At 37.9% G+C, this 18,606-nt stretch overlaps 3 protein-coding genes across 3 annotated transcripts; all 3 read left to right on the top strand.

The window, feature by feature from the left end:
• Window positions 1–384: 384 nt before the first annotated feature.
• LOC140988871 (serine/threonine-protein kinase BSK2-like) lies at window positions 385–4,739 on the top strand. The gene is made up of 7 exons (XM_073457946.1): window positions 385–721; window positions 1,295–1,515; window positions 2,085–2,220; window positions 2,426–2,559; window positions 2,982–3,140; window positions 3,481–3,594; window positions 4,152–4,739. Exons 1-7 carry the CDS (start codon window positions 640–642, stop codon window positions 4,401–4,403), a joined length of 1,098 nt encoding a protein of 365 aa, XP_073314047.1. The 5' UTR covers window positions 385–639; the 3' UTR covers window positions 4,404–4,739.
• Window positions 4,740–5,857: 1,118 nt separating this feature from the next.
• LOC140988824 (ribose-phosphate pyrophosphokinase 1-like) lies at window positions 5,858–9,825 on the top strand. Its single transcript, XM_073457897.1, has 9 exons — window positions 5,858–6,023; window positions 6,101–6,301; window positions 6,759–7,007; window positions 7,453–7,596; window positions 7,736–7,903; window positions 8,139–8,208; window positions 8,716–8,797; window positions 9,162–9,321; window positions 9,575–9,825. Exons 1-9 carry the CDS (start codon window positions 5,940–5,942, stop codon window positions 9,611–9,613), a joined length of 1,197 nt encoding a protein of 398 aa, XP_073313998.1. The 5' UTR covers window positions 5,858–5,939; the 3' UTR covers window positions 9,614–9,825.
• Window positions 9,826–11,407: 1,582 nt separating this feature from the next.
• On the top strand, window positions 11,408–18,508 carry LOC140987422 (phosphatidylinositol N-acetylglucosaminyltransferase subunit P-like). Its single transcript, XM_073455917.1, has 4 exons — window positions 11,408–11,654; window positions 17,146–17,218; window positions 18,013–18,131; window positions 18,289–18,508. The coding sequence occupies exons 1-4, from the start codon at window positions 11,465–11,467 to the stop codon at window positions 18,441–18,443; spliced, it is 537 nt and encodes a 178-aa protein (XP_073312018.1). The 5' UTR covers window positions 11,408–11,464; the 3' UTR covers window positions 18,444–18,508.
• The last annotated feature ends 98 nt before the right edge of the window (window positions 18,509–18,606 follow it).

Raw genomic sequence — 18,606 nt, 5'->3', positions numbered from 1 at the left:
AACCCATAAAAGACCGAACCCAACCAAAATATACCTTTTTTTTAAATGTAATGTCAGAAGAATTATGATACCATCTAAACTAAAAATTATATTGAAATTTAAATATTTTTTAATTTATTTTATACATATATATGGTTAGTATTTGCAAAGATTTTTTCGTAATTTCAACATGTTTTTATATTGAAAATAATTAAATATTTTTTAGAAAAATAACTAAAATTGATTTAGTTATATGATTTTAATTAATTTATTAATTAAAAAAATATGAGATGTCATCCTTCAATAAATAAAAACAAATTTTTTTTATAGTTTGCTTATAATAATTACATAATTAGACTAGTGTAAGATATTAACATCTTGGCAGTGTCATCACGTGGCAATGATCCACTTATCAGGTGACACCAAGTCCCACTCCCCCTGCCTTCTGTGCTCTCACTGTTCCAAATTCCAATCATCCATCACACTCACACACACACACACACATTGAAGTCTCTCTGCTTTCATAGACACTTGTTGGGAACAAATTTTTTAGTCTTGTTTCTGTAAACCCGTCAAGATTCTTGCTCTGAAATTGTAGGGATACATATCATACACGCAGACGCGCGTGTCAGAGTGTGTGTGAATGTGAGCGGGCTGAAGATGGGCTGTTTGCAGTCCAAAACTGCCAATGTCCGCTCCCCTGATCAGGAATCTTCACAACCCGACTCAAAACCGGATCTGGGTATTCTTTATTTTTCTTTGTTTTGTTCTTCTCAGCAGTCTGTTTTGATTGGATTTTTGGTGTGTGTATTTATGTGGTTCAGGAGATTATGTTGATTCCCACATTGTTAGTTATTAGTGAGTAATGATTTTACTAGTGTACAAGGTCTTTGCGTCGTAATTGATTTGGCATATCTCGTATCAGTTACAGCTAGTTTGTGTGGAAATTGGGTCTAAACTTATATTTTGTTTCTGGGGGAGATTTGCAGAAATGGGTGAATGCTATAATATACATAGAGATGCTAGTCTTGCAGGAGAAAAAAGAGAAGGATTTTGAGCCGACTCATTTGTGTGACTGACCCATGCCTACTTGCTTAGAGTCACGTTCAACATTTGTTTCAGTTTGGAACTCATAAAATCACATTCGTTCCTTTTTGAATTCATTCTCCTTGACATAAGTTTCTGCATGATAGGTTTGCAGTTATAGTTTGTTTGGCATGTACACAATATTTGTTGCATAATGTCCTACTGTTTACATGTATAAAAACTGGAGGATATACGTGTTCTTGTATGATCTTTAAATGTTTTTTTGAAGGGAATGGTGACCCAGTGGATCAAGATCAAGTCCCTGCATTCAAGGAATTTGGGCTTGCAGAACTTCGTGCAGCAACAAATGGATTCATCAGCGAGCTGATAGTTTCCGAGAGTGGGGAGAAGGCACCTAACGTTGTCTATAGGGGGAAACTTCGAAGTAATCAGCTTGTTGCTATTAAGCGCTTCTCAAAGCAGTCTTGGCCTGATGCTCAGCAGTTTGTGGTGAGTTCTCTTCATCTTAAGGAGGTTAATCTCTTCTTTTATTCACGTCTGCGTAATGTTTATTACCGAGTTCTTTAAGATGGTCTGAAAGTAGGTCTTTAGTAATTTGACAGTTTGACTTGATGTCTCGTATTGTTAGATTTCTTTGTCACCTTATCAGTAATAAATTAGTATCAATTATACTATTTTCTGTTGCATATTGGGGTATGATGGTTGTAAATTTTTATGGGTGGAATTATTTTGAGTTATTGAAATTTATTGAGTTTTGTTACAGGTACCTCCCAAAAAATGGATTTATGGTCCCGTTTTTATCTATTGGGACTGAATAACTTATTTGTTATCTAATATGGTTTAATTTTCATATAGATTTGTCTGTTTTGGAAGCATACTTTGCAGTTCTATGCAATCAATTTAAACCAGTTATCTTCGACAGACGAGCTCTATTTGACTAAACCACTTGATTGTTTATAATGACAATTATGTTTATGGAAATCTGTTTTCAGGAATATTTTGGTAGACTTTGAAATCACATTGTCAATAATGATGCTCTTGATCTGATTCATTTGCAGGTAGAAGCTGCTGAAGTTGGCAAGGTTAGACATAAGAGATTAGTGAACATGATTGGTTGTTGTGCAGAAGGGGATGAACGCCTGTTAGTTGCCGAATATATGCCCAATGATACACTTTCAAAGCATCTCTTTCACCGTATGATTATGTTTCTTTTTCTCTTGACTGATATGCTTCTGAACATCAATTTCTATTTCTATTATTTGATTCCATGACTTATTCTCAGTTAGCCGATCCCCCTGATTGGACATGATGCCACTCTATTTCGAAGACATTTTACCAAAACACAGTTATTTAATTTCTTTTGCTGTCTCTTACTGTGTTCTTACATGTTGGGTTGTAGGGGATAAACAGCCTTTGCCATGGGAAATGCGTTTGAGAGTTTCATATCACATAGGACAAGCTCTTGACCACTGCAATTCTGAAAATCACAAAATCTATCACGACTTAAATGCTTACAGAGTTCTTTTTGATGAGGTTAGTAGCTTGAAATGAATATTCTCTCATTATTGCCATTTTCTACTCTTCTTTCGGCATCTCTTTCTGCAGTTATGAAGCATGGGAAAACGTAAAGGATATGTTTTATCTCTCAATTCTGGAACATGATATTATCCAGATTTATCATATTTTTATATGATTTTATTGTTGGGGAAGCTCTTCTGTTATATGCATTCAATATATTTTTCTCTTTGTAAAGAGGTGAATTTATATTCTAAACTAAGAGTAATAAAGTTTTAGCCCTTTGATCACTGGTGTATGCTTTCGTGGGCAATTAGTGTAAATACTCATTGAGTTCTCTTCATTGTAATTCTACCGTTTTAAATTTCAACTGGGAGCAGCTACTGAGCTTAATGTACAAGATTGACTTACAAAGATAATGTTTTTCTCTGCTCTTCTAGGTTGCATCACATATACTAATGGGTTTAACAAGAACCCCAGTGGTTCTCCCGACCATGTTTTCTCCGCTTGGAAAGGCTTGCGCGAGGATTGACCTTACCGCCGTTCATGACATCTTGCTCAAAACAGGCTATAAAGATGAAGAGGGTGCAGACAATGAGGTCAGCTTATTTTCCCGCTCTATTTTTGTTGGGAACTAATAATTTTCGATTTTGTGGCGCTACAATTGAAATATGGTGTATGGACCTCTTGTATGGTTTAAAAAAATTGATTGGTACCGTGATCGTCAACTATAATTTTTGTGGTTTGATAACAATAAGTTCTACACATGATTAAAACAAATTAAAGTCATCTTATGTTTTTCAATATAAGTTGGCACACACTCGTGTTTGTATAGGTGTCTCTTTTGAATACATGTTTTTGTTATCTATTCCTGTTTACTGTTTGTGAGAGGAAATTTTTTGTATCATGCACGCTTACTTTATGTTGTAATTGGTGAAGCTTTCTTTCCAAGAATGGACACAACAAGTTCAGGATATGCTAAATACGAAGAAATTTGGCGATATTGCATTCAGGGACAAAGATTTCAAGAATGCAATTGACTTCTACTCCAAGGTTTCTCTTTTTTTTTCCTCTCATTTATTTGGTTTGATGGTGTAGCCTTCTTTCTGCAGGAGACTTCATAAATTCCTCCAAATAGTTGGTTTTTAAACCAAAGCTAATCATCGTGTATGGTTTGCAAACGAAGAGTCTGAACTCACTGGTCAGGTTTTCAGTGTTCATCTATTAGCATCCCTAATGCAGTGGTTAAAAGTTCTTTCAAGGGTTAATAGCTGATAATACATTTCATAAGCGGTTCATTCTAATGTTTCTGTTAGAAATTAAAGAACAATATATTTAACATAATCTGATTGTTGGTTAGTTATAGGAAAATTTCCTACCATATTTATACTAAAAACTAATATATATTTTTTCACGTATAGAAATATCACAAACAAATAAGAATTGATAGAGTTTCAATACTTTGGCCATCGTGTCATGATCCAAGTTCTTTATGATTGAACCACGTAAAATTCTGTATGAGTTGTCTTCTATCCTCACTATATTTTTACAGCTTTAAAGTTCTGCAAAACTCTAACCTGTAACCGTTTCAACTGATCATCTATCCACAGCTACTATCAATGATGTCTGTTCCATCTGGCACGGTTTTTGTGAGGCGGGCGTTTTCCTACTTGATGGTAGGCCAACCTGAACTAGCATTGAGAGACGCTATGCAGGCTCAAGTTTGCTTGCCTGAGTGGCCTACAGCCTTTTACATGCAAGCTCTGGCCCTTTCTAAGCTCGGAATGGAGACTGATGCTGAAGACATGCTCAACGATGGAGCCTGGTTCGAAACTAAGAAGCAAAATATTTGGCGTAGCTAAACTACTACGCTGCAGTATTCTTAGAAAGCTGGTTTTCTTGCTGCTGAAGGATTTAGATTCTTCGACGCAACTTGCAAGACTGGACCGACGAATCAGAGTATCAGATTGTTGGACCGGTTGTTGCTAAGTTTGATGAGATGTTACGGTTTGATGATGGTATTTGTTGTAGTTAAGTAGGTTCATACAAAGAAATGTATAAATCAGTTTTAGGCCAAAAGTTGTGGAAAGTTGATTTCATTACTTGTGAATTATGATCGCACATTGGGCATCAAGGTAGTGTGATTTGGGAATCCTAAATATATTCATAAAAGTTACTTTCCATTTTAGTTCGGACAAGTTTTGAACTAAGTAGTTAGACTGAAATTAATATGGTCACACTACATAATTAAAAATAATGAAAGTCTTGTTATAAACATATTCATATTGTAGATAATTATCTTTATTTACTTAGGATTTGAAAATGTTGTGATCTAGATAAATAGAGAAAGATAATATCAATAAATATTTGTATTATGTTATTTCTCAATAGAGCGATTGAGTTCAATAAAATTTTTATTTGAATATTAACTCGTGAATTCTCTCTCTCTTATCGTATGAATTATGTCTATCTATCTCTCTTTTCTCTTATGATTTATAACATATAACAATCAAGAACGGATGAAAACGACTTAAATTTAGAAAATGTGTTTTAATCTGTGTAGTTATCCTCCATATGTTAAGTGTGTCTCATTAGAGGTGTCAATTCGGGTGGATCAAGTGGGCACATGACACTATTAAAAAACTGTCCAACTCGAAAACTCCCAATCTGAACCCGACTCGAGCTGATTTTGATTTTTTAAAAATAATTAAATAAAAATTCAAAAAAATAATATTTTAATTTAAACACATAATAACAAAACATGTCTAATATATTATTTAAATTTGAAATTCGAATCGTAGAAAATTAAAAATATATCTAAATCAAATAAACAATTTTTTTAAAAAAAATGCACAAAACAATATTAAATAATGAAATTTTTTTATATAAATATACAAAATTTTTTAAAAAAACATACAATATATAAAAATATGAAAAATATTAATTATTTTTAAAAAAATAAATATACCCGAAGCCGATTATTTTTTTGGGTCATATATCGAGACCAACTTAGTCTGACTCCAAATCCGAAAACATCCAACTCAAACTTTATTTTTTTGGGATCGGGTCGGCTTCTAAAACACCCTTACTTTTATTACATTTGCTTGAAATAAATTTTTGTAGGATATTATATTTTATTTAGGTGTCGTCATTCATACGACATCAAAGTCCCACATGATATATAAATATCAATTTCGGAACTCAATTGAAATAAAATTTCACCTAGAACTCTGGATTTCGAATGAATTTATTTAATTAAATATCAAAATATGGACTGTAAGAAAGAATCATGAAAAATAAAATTTAAAAACTAAATTAATATTTTACAATCCATTGGGAAATAGCTAAAACCCTAATTCCCTAATTCTCTCACCGGTGATCACAATTCTGGTACCTGAATGGCTTCTCTTGCCTGGTCCATGAGCAACCTTCTGAATCCCCATAAAGCTTTTCACTCAACTCCTCGAACCCCATCACTAATTGTGAGATTTTGTTTTTCTTGCATGTATCACACTCTCTGAATATATATTGGGATTTGATGCTATTGTTTTTCTCGTAGAGGTGTGATAATGTGTTGGAGTCGATGAAATGGAAGGAAAATGGGAAACCAATCACCGTCGGGCTTGATCATAATGGGCAAGCTACCCCGTTTCCCAGCTTCTTGACCAGTCCTAATCAATTATTGGACAGAATTCCGGCTCAGAAGAATGATACACGGCTTCGTATTTTTTCTGGGACCGCCAATCCTGGACTTTCTCAGGTTTCTGCTTGCTTCGATGTTGTGCATTTGTTTGCGTGTGAGAGAGGTGATCATGTACTTTTCAGAAAAAGAAAATCGTTTTGCTGTCATTAACGTGCTGTTGGAGCGAATTTATATGATGGAAATGTGAGAGTCGAATGTTTGACATTCTTGAATTTGGGTCTCAGTGTTAGATTGTGAGAACTTGGAATTGTCTACAGTTCATCGAGCTCGATTACAGTGATTAAATTTATGATCTAAGTGCAGAGTTAGTGTTGGGTAGTCTCTCGTCGTGCTGTTCCAGCCCTGCGCGGCAAATTTCCAATTAAAGTTTGTTGCTCCTATTTTGGTTTGAATTGCTGTGTGAAAAATATCCTGTTGCTTCTTGAGTTTCTCTGAATCTCTTTATAGATTTTCTCCGTACTTTATCTATTTTTTGCTCACTATATTGCCATATGGGCAAATGCTTCATTTACAGGAAATTGCTTGTTATATGGGTCTGGAGCTTGGAAAAATTAAGATCAAACGTTTTGCTGATGGAGAGATTTATGTTCAGTTACAAGAGAGTGTCAGAGGATGTGATGTGTATCTTGTGCAACCTACATGCCCACCAGCCAATGAAAATCTCATGGAACTCTTGATAATGATTGATGCTTGCCGGCGGGCTTCTGCCAAAAATATTACAGCTGTTATTCCTTATTTTGGATATGCACGGGCTGATCGAAAGGCAAGATTTACTCCTTTTGTTCTCCGTAAAGAAAAAAATGTATATCAACATGGATCGCATGTTATTCAGATTGCAAAATGTACCAAAAATAACACACAAAGTCTGGTTGACTCGGTTATCTCATGTTGAAATCTGGACTTGAAGCTATACAAATTTCGGGTAACATGTAAATTATAAAGTTTGCCCATCTGCTCATCCTTGATCCTAGACTCTATCTGCCCATGATAATAGAGATATCTAAACATCACCTAGTTGTATTTTCCTTTGGATTCTTTTCATGTTATGTTTTAGGATGTTTTTACTTTCACACTCAGGAACTGATAACATGTAAATATAACTGGCTTCAATGTGGTATATCACATTTTATGTGCTTCACCTACCGTTTGATTGAGCATTTTTGAATATATCCTCTTCTTCTCATTTTAATTATGCACTTACATTTTAGACTCAAGGACGTGAATCAATTGCTGCAAAACTTGTGGCAAACTTGATCACTGAAGCAGGTGCAGATCGGGTCCTTGCTTGTGACCTCCATTCGGGGCAGTCAATTGGTTATTTTGACATTCCAGTGGATCATGTGCATGGACTGGTGATATACCTTTTTAATTGTTGCTGCGATTGAATTATTAAAGCTAGTTGACACATATAGGTATTTCACGTGAACTAATTCCTTTCTCCGTTTTTTGTATATGTGGTGGTGGATGATTCGGTCATACGCACACAAGCAGCCAGTCATACTTGATTATCTTGCCAGTAAGACAATATGTTCTGATGATTTGGTTGTGGTGTCACCTGATGTTGGTGGGGTTGCTAGAGCTAGAGCTTTTGCCAAAAAGTTGTCCGATGCTCCTCTGGCCATTGTAGATAAGAGACGCCATGGGCATAATGTCGCTGAGGTTAATAATGTTATCTCTTAATGGTCCCTCGCTAAAATATATTTATTATTTGTATGTCTGATTGATTGACAAATTTGTGTACTTTGATGCAATTTATAAGATTCATATTAACAAATTAATATGGAAGTGGCTATTAAATCCAATGGGTGATCTAAGATAGGCCTTTCCTGTTGTAACTTGTACTCATTCTTGATATACTTCAGCTGTCTTAAATATAAGAAAATCAAATGCTCAGGTGATGAATTTGATTGGTGATGTCAAGGGAAAAGTAGCAGTGATGGTGGACGACATGATTGATACTGCTGGTTAGTTTTTTCTCACCTCCTGACTCAGAATCCTTTCTTTTCAATCTGGAACAATTAAGGAATCAAAGTTAAATATAAGTAATTCCTGAAAAATGATATGGCAATCATACACGAAATAAGATATTGCCGCAAATTAAGTTTGTATCATATTTATTTATCAGGGGGTGTGAATTTTGTATTTATTAATGAAAGAAAATTTATTAGAATAATGGGGAAAGGGTATGAAATGGAAAGAAGAATGCTTGTACATGATGTGGTGAAGTTCAGTTTTAAGGATCATACTTTCAAAGAGTTAAAAGTGCTCTAGCTGGCAGGATTTACTCTCCCATAGGATTACTTCTTGCATCCTGTTCTGTGCTAATTCATAGGTATTAGTTAGTCGCTTGGACCCAATATTTTATGCATCTACCATTATTCGAGGGTCATTAATTGACGTCAGTTTTAGTTACTTCGTCTTGTTTTTTGTATCCGTGGTTGGAAACTGCATTTACTCCAGATTATTCGCAGGGACTATTGCAAAAGGTGCGGCTCTATTACATCAAGAAGGAGCCAGGGAGGTTTATGCTTGCAGCACTCATGCTGTTTTTAGGTAAACTTTTTGACGAAATTTTGTTAATAACATGTAGGATGGATCAATGGACACCAAATTTGATGTTACCAGTAACAATTAAATTAACTTTTGAGTTGCGTTTTAATTTCTACAAGCTACACATTCTCTCCCTAACGCTTTACAAGTATCAAACATTCGTGGTGTATATTTGGGTATTTGGATTTGTTGAGCTGCTTGAAAATTTTTCATGGATGACCAGACCTTAACTCTACCAATATTTCTTGAAGCGATGTATTCCTGTAATAGCAATGACATTCATCTTTCGATAATTACTGTATGTATTCATTTTCAGTCTTCATGCTGAACATATTTTTCATTTAAAATTTATCTTAATTTGTTGCAGTCCTCCCGCTGTAGAGAGATTGTCGAGTGGTCTGTTTCAAGAGGTTATCATAACAAACACTATTCCAGTATCCGAACTGAACTATTTTCCACAGCTTACAATCTTATCTGTGGCAAACCTCTTAGGCGAGACTATATGGCGTGTGCATGATGATTGTGCAGTAAGTAACGTTGGTATTTGGACTATTTAAAATATATATATTTTTTATTTAACCCGGTTCCCTGCTTCAGTCCCAGCCAAAAAATGTTGAAAAGATGAAACACGATAGCAGTTTGACAACTCAATTAAAAGATGTATATATATGCACTAAACTGTTATTCTACTTTATTTGATCATCGAATGTCCTTATTTTTGCCTTTCGCTAATCATTATTCAAAAATTTAAGTTCTGATTTTTTCCCCTTTTCATTTCAGGCGGGATTCGAACCTTACTCGAGTCTGGATATCGATTGATGAATTCCAGGTCACTCGTGCATGCATGACTCCAAGATTGTAATTCCAATAACGCAGAGCTCTTATATGAATCTTATAGTGTTAAATTTTCAAGTATTTACCCCCATCTTGAGATTGTAATTGCAATATTGCAATGCGTGTAAATGGATCTTGTTGTATCAAAATTTTTTCCAGTAACAGAAGTGTGTCCCCAATAGGATTTCCAAATGAAATCGTGGCATTCTTGAGCAATTTCATGCAACTTTATTTGCGAGTGTTTCTTAATCTTATTTGCTGTAAGACCGTAGACTAAGTCCCAGCAGCTCTGCTAAGTAGAATTACTTCTTGATAAGCTGGAAAGCCTGGAAGGATATGCCAATGATACCATTGGTTGAAACTTGTTGGGAGTTTGTCTAACAAATGTATGGCAGAACTAGAATAATTCCATTTGAGCCAATGCCTGGTTCAATATCCAGCGTTTCAGGGGGATCAAAGTTATTGCTGCGACTTCGGAATGGCGTTGAAGCTCTGTGATCTCATGGAAAACTCTTTAATTAACCTGGAAAAGAAAAATTTTTCCCTTTCCAATAGCTTTGCTGGTGTGTCAAACTCAGCTATTCTGCCTGCTCAAGAGAAAAGCAACGGTCATGCATTAAGATTAATACCAATAAGTAGGAGTATTCGAACACACACTAGGAAATTTATTCATGACGTTGGTTCTTACCATCACTCAGAACCAAGACAAAATCGCTGTCTATAACAGTGTGGATTCTGTGGGCTATAGTGACAACAATACGATCTTTAAATTCTTGACTTATAATCTTTTGTATCTCCCCGTCAGTTGCGGAATCAACTGATGCAGTTGTTTCATCTAGAATAAGAATACTGCTTTTCTTCTGCTTCATCAAGACAGAAGAGCTGCCTCTGGCCAACGCTCCAGTTATCTCCATTTTCAACCACTGTCAATGACAGATGTTTTTGATTGGTTTAGATCAAAGAGTAATGACTTTGATTGAGATTGAACATTAACTGGCAGTAAAAAGTAAACAATAACTGACTAGCAGATTCCAGCTTCTCAGGCTTCTTTGTGCATATTAGGGGAAGGAAGGATTAAATTCTTGCCTTGTCTATTTTCATGAGAAGCGATGCCATTGGATCATTACATTCTTGGCAAAATACTATGAATATTTACTGAGGAAATCTGAAGTTTTTTGGGGGGAAAAATGTAGGCAAGAAAATTCTTATTTTAAAAATATATAATCAAAACTCATCAACCTACTTTTTGAGACTCTCAAGTCTCAAAACAATCCTCATTCAACTAGTTTTTTTATAAATACATATGATGAACAAAATTAATTTCAAGAAAAAAGAGATAAAATATGCTGGATAAATTAACTGGTGAAAAATTGAAAACTTGATAATTCCATTATGAAAGTTCACTAAATTCTTTACTATTATCACTCTTTTTCTTGGGAAAAAACACTTCACATAACTCCTATAAAATTAACTATTTTTTAGAACGTGAATTTTTCTTGGAAAAAAATATATTTAATTTTCTATAAGAATTCTCAAATCAGTTTACCCTCATTATCCTTTATATATAATAATTAAAATAAATCAAATTAAAAAGAAAATTAGGTAGATTGTAGAAAAAAAGTAAATTATTATTTATTATTATAATATTATTAATATAAATCAAATTAAATAGAAAATTAGGTAGATTTTAGAAAATAAGTAAAAAAAAAAAATTGGATAGACTACTTTCTATATATATATAATAATAATAATAAACCTTGAATTTGTTAGTTAAACTTAAACCCATATTTGAAGACTACTTGTCGCTCAGCAGCTTTGACATAGTGATCTTCCGTAATGGAAGATCCTTGTTCAGTGAATAGCCCCCGGAGGATCCTAAGCTTCTCCAAAAACCGGAGAGCTCACGTACCTCCTCCGGATTCAGACGACCGGTCTCCCACCGGATTCGGTGTTTCCGGCGAACACGGACCTAAACTTTCAGAAGTCTATGGCTTTGTCGGATCCATCACCACGGTTGTCGCTACCGGTGAGTTTCAACTTCTCCCTAGCTGTATATGTAATGTTTGGTTAATGCAAGGTATTTTAATTCCCTCCAATGCTTATCATGTAAAATTAGACTTTTTCCCTCGTGGTTTCTTGGAACGCTATTGATGTGACTTTGTTGAAATGGATGAGTTGGGTAAGGAGCTCCAACAGGTCAAATCAATAATTTATAGTTTTTAGGGAATTTGAGTGAAGGTAATGGCTTCAATAACACCTGCAAACAATGAAAGAAACTCGTGAATGGGCGCCGGAGGGGTATCCGGCGTGGTCACTCCGATGCTTAAGTCAGCAGGTTGAAGATGAACACAAGCAATATTTGGGAGAAAATATGTGTAATGCTTGAGAGTTCAAGGATTTCAGAATCGGTAAATGACATTTATACCTGCTATTTATAATAGAAGATGAGGTAGGTACCTTGATTCCAGTGCTACCTACTAAGTATGGTAGGTCGGCTGCCCATACCCTATCTCCTGATGACTTTTAGGACAATTTGTTCGATACTCCAATCCACAAAGATGGCTGCCTGGGTTTTTATGAGCTGTAAATATTTGAGCATCCTATCATCTTTAGCTTCATAAACACCCTTTATCTGCTGAGTGATTAATTGTGAATCAGAATATACAATAATACGGGAAGCTCCAATCTCTTTAGCAGCTCGGATTCCTGCAAGGACAGCTTCATACTCGGCTTCATTATTAGTAACCCGGGAATCAATCCTTAAAGCCAACTTAATCTTCTCTCCTGGAAGAGATATTACTACCACACCTATTCCGCACCCTGCAAGGCTAGACGCCCCATCCACAAACACCCTCCATACTTCATCTTCAGCAGGTTGTACCATCTCAGGCAAAAAGTCTGATAGGGCTTGCGCTTTAATGGCCACCCGGGGTTTGTATTCGATATCATATTCTCCTAACTCCACTGCCCATTTGATCAATGAGTCATGATTCTGCCTATAGGACTATAAGTCAAGACAATTATTTGATGTGACAGGAAGTAAGGCCTTAGCTTCCGGGCAGTCATGATCAAGGCCAGAGCAATCTTTTCCACTTCACTGTACCGGAGTTCGGGTCCTCTCAGAGCATGGCTGACATAATAAACAGGCCTTTGATCGGAGCCTTCTTCTTTTATTAGTACTGAGCTGACAGCATACTCTGTGGTGGATAGATAAACAAATAATTTTTCCCCGGGCTCTGGTTTTACTAACACAGGGAGCTCTGCAAGATGGATCTTCAAGTCCTGGAAGGCCTGTTCACATTTATCATCCCATCCGAATTGTCGTGCCTTCCTTAATACCTGAAAGAAAGGATAACTCCTGTGCGCTGATCGGGAAATAAATCGAGAGAGGGAAGCAATCCTCCCGGTCAGCTTTTGTACGTCTTTGACAGATCGAGGAGATGGCATGCACAGCACGGATTTGACTTTCTCCTGATTTACCTCAATTCCCCGATCTGTCACTATGAATCCCAAGAATTTTCCACTCTTTACGCCAAAGATGCACTTGGCCGGGTTAAGCTTGATTCCGTAATGTACGAGAGTGGCAAAGGTTTCTTCTAGATCCTCAATAAAGCTGGCCACCTGCCGGGTCTTCCCCAGGATATCATCCACATAGACTTCCACGTTTCGCCCCAGTTGCTTCTCGAAGACTTTGTTCATCAAACGCTGGTACGTAGCTCCTGCATTCTTTAACCCGAAAGGCATTACAATATAACAAAATGTACCTCCCGAGGTGATGAAGCTAGCTTTATCTTGATCACTCTTGGCCAGGGGGATTTGATGGTACCCCTGGTATGCGTCCATGAAACTCAGTAATTCGAAGCCCGATGTGGAATCCACCAATTGATCAATACGGGGCAGAGGATAATGATCCTTGGGACACGCCTTATTGAGATCGCGAAAATCCACACACATGCGCTACTTCCCTGCTGATTTAGGTACTAATACCACATTCGAGAGCCAAGTGGGGAATTGAATTTCCCGAATGTGACCGGCTTTCAAGAGCTCTTTTACTTGTTCCTCAATAACTTTGTCCTTTTCGGGGCCAAAGTGTCTCTTTTTCTGTTTTATCGGGTGAGATCCCGGGAGGATATTTAGTTGGTGCTCAGATATCAAGGGAGAGATTCCCGTCAATTCCTGCTGGGACCATGCAAAAACGTGAATATTATCCTTTAAACAGTTAAGTAGACTGACCCGGGTGGATATGTTAAGATCTCGGGCCACCCGGATCTGCTGTCCTGGTCCAATCTCCACAACTTCCTGCTCCTCTTCTGCCACAAAATGCACTTCCCCCTTCTCAACTGCTCCTCCACATACTTCATCAGTTCGGGCCTTCTTCCCAGCCTTCTTTGCTTTGCTCTGATCTACCCGGACAGCTTCTACATAACATTTCCGGGAGGAAGGTTGGTCTCCCCAGACTTCACCCACTCTACTACCAACCGGGAACTTAATCTTTTGGTGATAGGTAGATGCTACGGCTTTTAATTCATTCATAGCGGGCCTCCCCAAAATTATATTATACGATGAAGGGGAGTCTACCACAGTAAAAGTAGTCATCACCGTCTTCTTGAGATCCTGGGAACCCAGGGTTAATGGAAGGACGATTTCCCCTTCCGGGTAGACCAAATGGCCAGCAAAACCAAATAGGGCAGTTTCCACGGTTTCCAAATGGTAGCCCTGCAAATCCATCTGCACAAAATCATCTTTAAAAATTACATTCACAGAGCTTCCCGAGTCAACAAAGACTCTCAGAATGTCATAATTGGCCACTCGGGCTTGGATAACTAGGGCATCATTGTGGGGTAAGTTCACTCCCTTGAAATCCTCTGGGCCAAAACTGATGACCGCTTCACTCCTTCTCACTCCATCTACCTCCATACATTCCCTCCTACTCCTCGACTTCCTTGCCCGGTTGGAGTCTCCATCAGTGGAGCCTCCTGATATCATTTTTATCAATCCTGTAGCAGGGGGTGACTTCTTTTTCGTCTCAAGATCGGGCTCTCTTCTCCTAACGGGCTCTCCCCTCGGTACATTCCTCATATTTCCTCCCCGAGCGTTGGGCCTTGGCTGTGAAGATGTCCATGGCCATCTCGGCCTCTTATGGGCTTGACTTTGCTCTGGGGCGGAATGGAAGGAATAGTTTCCCCTCAATGTTTTGCAATCTTCGGTGGTGTGATAACACACCTTATGGAGAGTACAAAATCCTCTTTTCTCAGGTCGGGATAATTGATGGTCCGCGGCCAGATCCCTACTGCATTCCCGAACCTCTCTGTCCCGGGTAATCTTAAGAGGCACGTGGTGAGAGAAGTGTCCTGGATTATTCCTTCTCTGCCCTTTCTCCTCGGGCCTAGCTACCCGGTCCCCCCTTTCTTTTCTTACAGCTTCCCTTTTCTGCTTCTGAGCTTCCCCCATGTTGATGTATTTTTCTGCCCGGGATAATAAGTCTTCGAAATCCCCGGGCACTTTTTTGGTCAACGACTTGAAAAATTCACCCTCCCTCAAGCCTTGGGTGAATGCCGTAGTTTTTGTTTCAGTAGCGAAAGTAGGTACATCCAAAGCCACTCTATTAAATCTTTTAATATAAGCCGTCAAACTTTCATCCCGGTTCTGTTTGACTTCAAAAAGCCTAAAAGCGGTCTTCTTGTATTTCTTGCTGCTACTGAAGTGGTGTAGGAACACCCTCTGGAAGTCTTTAAATGAATTAATACTCTGAGGGGACAGTCCCTCAAACCACCTTTGAGCTGAATCCACCAAAGTGGCAAGGAACACTTTACACTTGATTCGATCTGTATAACAGTGTAACATGGCCATGTTTCCAAACCTGGCTAGGTGCTCCTCAGGATCCGCATTGCCATCGTAATCTTTTACTTTGGCGGATTTGAAGTTCCCGGGAAGAGGTTCCCGGACAATGATATCGGTAAATGGGCAACCCTTAGCAGTAGCTCGAGAAATGCTACGACTCTCCAACTGCCCTTCCAGAACTTTCATTTTCTGCCTTAACTCCAACAACTCCTCAGCCACGGTAGGTGATTTGGATCCAGCACTAGATTCCTCATCCTCTCCTCTCACTTCCTCCTCCCTCAATTCTTGCTCTTGCTCCTGCTCATTGATTTGCACATCTCCGGGTGGTGTAACTTGACGAGAAGTTTCTCTCCTGGCCACAGCCTTCTCCACCGCTTCGGAGATTATTCTTGCCAACTCCTCCGGGGTCATGGTAATAAGATTGGGTCCCGTGGGAGGAACACCCTCACCTTGCCCCGAAGTACGCGCATTATCCCCATGAGCCCGGGAATTTTCTTGGTTAGTTCTTCGAGTATGAGCCATATCAACGCCTTAATCTCAAGTTTCCCACAGACGGCGCCAATGATGTGACTTTGTTGAAATGGATGAGCCGGGTAAGGAGCTCCAACAGGTCAAATCAATAATTTATAGTTTTTAGGGAATTTGAGTGAAGGTAATGGCTTCAATAGCACCTGCAAACAATGAAAGAAACTCGTGAATGGGCGCCGGAGGGGTATCCGGCGTGGCCACTCCGATGCTTAAGTCAGCAGGTTGAAGATGAACACAAGCAATATTTGGGAGAAAATATGTGTAATGCTTGAGAGTTCAAAGATTTCAGAATCGGTAAATGACATTTATACCTGCTATTTATAGTAGAAGATGAGGTAGGTACCTTGATTCCAGTGCTACCTACTAAGTATGGTAGGTCGGCTGCCCATACCCTATCTTCTGATGACTTTTAGGACACTCCAAACCCAAGTTGTTCTGACAGATTAGACGTCCTGTATCAATCATACTTGAGTATGGTTCAATTCTCGAGGTAGCTCGGGCAATTGATTACCCGGGTACTTATATGAGAGCTCGGGCGATTATTGCGCGGGAGACCGGGCTGTTCGAAGAATTCTTGGGAAACATGTAGTGCTCGGGCTCTTAATAGTGTCCGGGACGTCAATCGACCCGGATCCTTATGGCAACGACTCGACCCGGATCCTTATGGCAACGACCCGGATCTTTATGGGGGTATCAGCTATCAAATTGGGCTAAAATTTCTATAGATGAATTGGGATAATTGGATGAATAGTAACACAAATTTACCGCCTACGCGTCATTTTGTATAAGTCTTTTGCTATATGACATATATGTATATATTTGCTTTCTATGACTGTCTCTGCCCCGTTCCTCTCTACGGGTTCCTCCCCAAGGTTTCTTTGGCGGATGAATATTATTGGACTGTCTAGATTCGGTTTCTCTTCTTCCCAATTCAATAAATTTATTTGGATAAATGGATGCATCATGATAGAAATTTATCGAGTTTGGATCCTCTGTTGTGCAAAGCACAAAGCTGGTGATATGCACAGCATGGTGCTGCTGGATCCAAACCAAAATTTAACATATTGAAGATTGCATCTTTTCATTCTTCAAGATTTTAGGACATAAAATTTGATTTAAAATTTATCCGTCTTTTTTGACTGAAACAGCCATTTTCATAGTGTGGGCCTATTTTCCGGACCATTGGTTACATTCCATGGGGATCTATTACTATCCAAACAGGTCAGTATTATGGAATATATGCTTTCCTTGTCTGGTTTGGAACGTTTTTCCAGTTCTTTTTGTCCATTCCTATGCTTTTTATATGCTTTTTCTGCACCCGATAGAAAGTTATCTAAGCTTGCGACTTAAAACATCTAACCTTTGTCAAAAAGAAGTGGTCCCAATGACACTGATTATTCTTTTTTCTCTTCTTTCTATTATAGTTCAATTCTATTGACTTTACTCCAATCTATCACTCCAATCGGAGTGGTTTCCTTCTCCAGTATACTACTCAATTTGGATGAAATTTAATTGGGATTAAATGTTTCTTATTGATTTTTGTCACAAACTCACCAATGCTACAATTTGAAGTGATAAATTATAAACAAGTAAAGGGGATTACTTATTGGAGAAAGATACATTTTTGTCGCAAATTCACCAATGCCACAATTTGAAATTATAGATTATAAACAAGTAAAGGGGGTCAATTATTAGAGAAAGAGACCGGGCATGGTTGTCACGTCACAAGGCTGCCAAGGGAATATTTTGATCTTAATAGGGAAGTTTATTTGACGGCTTAGTTTTAGCCAAATTACAAACCAGTATGCCTGCATGGATAATTGCAATTTGGTTCAGCGGTTGCAAACTTCACTAAATGTTTCCACTTGCATTAGTTGTAATTTAACATATGATGTCCGCTTGAAAAGTCAAATGTTCTTATGATATGGATTGCGAAACGTTTATGTGGTATCTTACTTGAAGTTGTCTATAGGATTGGGTTATTCTCTTCTACTATTGCGCGCATAACTTTTCAGGTATTGGGCATTGGCTGTGCCGACATATCTTATTGTTACAATCGTACTGGCAATTGGATTTTATATTGGCCTCAATTTTTTGGCTACCCCTCCTCCTACGTCCTTGAGCTCAATTTTTGGTACGCTGACTCCTTATGAATTTGCATTACGTTTGTTGCGCCTTGTTCTCAGGCTGTCAGCAGAACCTGAAACAGACAGGCTTAAGAAATAATTGTGATGGGACTTGACTATTTACCTCCGAGGATTTTATTTTCTTGCTTCTGCTCTCCTTTGCAGATGAATTCAGTAGGGAACCGCTGGATACCATCCTTTTACAAGATGACGACGGAGAGTATCCCATTGAACCTATATCGGATATTGACGTCAACCAAATTAATGACATCATGTTTAGCAATCTGAACGATAACCCTGACAAGGATATGGTCACTTAATTGTTGTTTTATTGGGTTCACGTTCTCAAAATCTATATATTATCTGGTGCAAATCTATCATGCAACTGAGGATGTCCTGTCCCTTTGATTCTTCTCTCACTTATCTAAGTTCATGGAACTGGAGTTATTAGAAAGTAGCCCTAGAGAATCTAGGGAGTTGCAA

Source organism: Primulina huaijiensis, chromosome 11 (assembly GCF_012295235.1).
Source record: "Primulina huaijiensis isolate GDHJ02 chromosome 11, ASM1229523v2, whole genome shotgun sequence".
NCBI lineage: Eukaryota > Viridiplantae > Streptophyta > Magnoliopsida > Lamiales > Gesneriaceae > Primulina > Primulina huaijiensis.
Note: the sequence above shows the minus strand (reverse complement) of the source record. Positions and strands in the feature narration are given on the sequence as shown.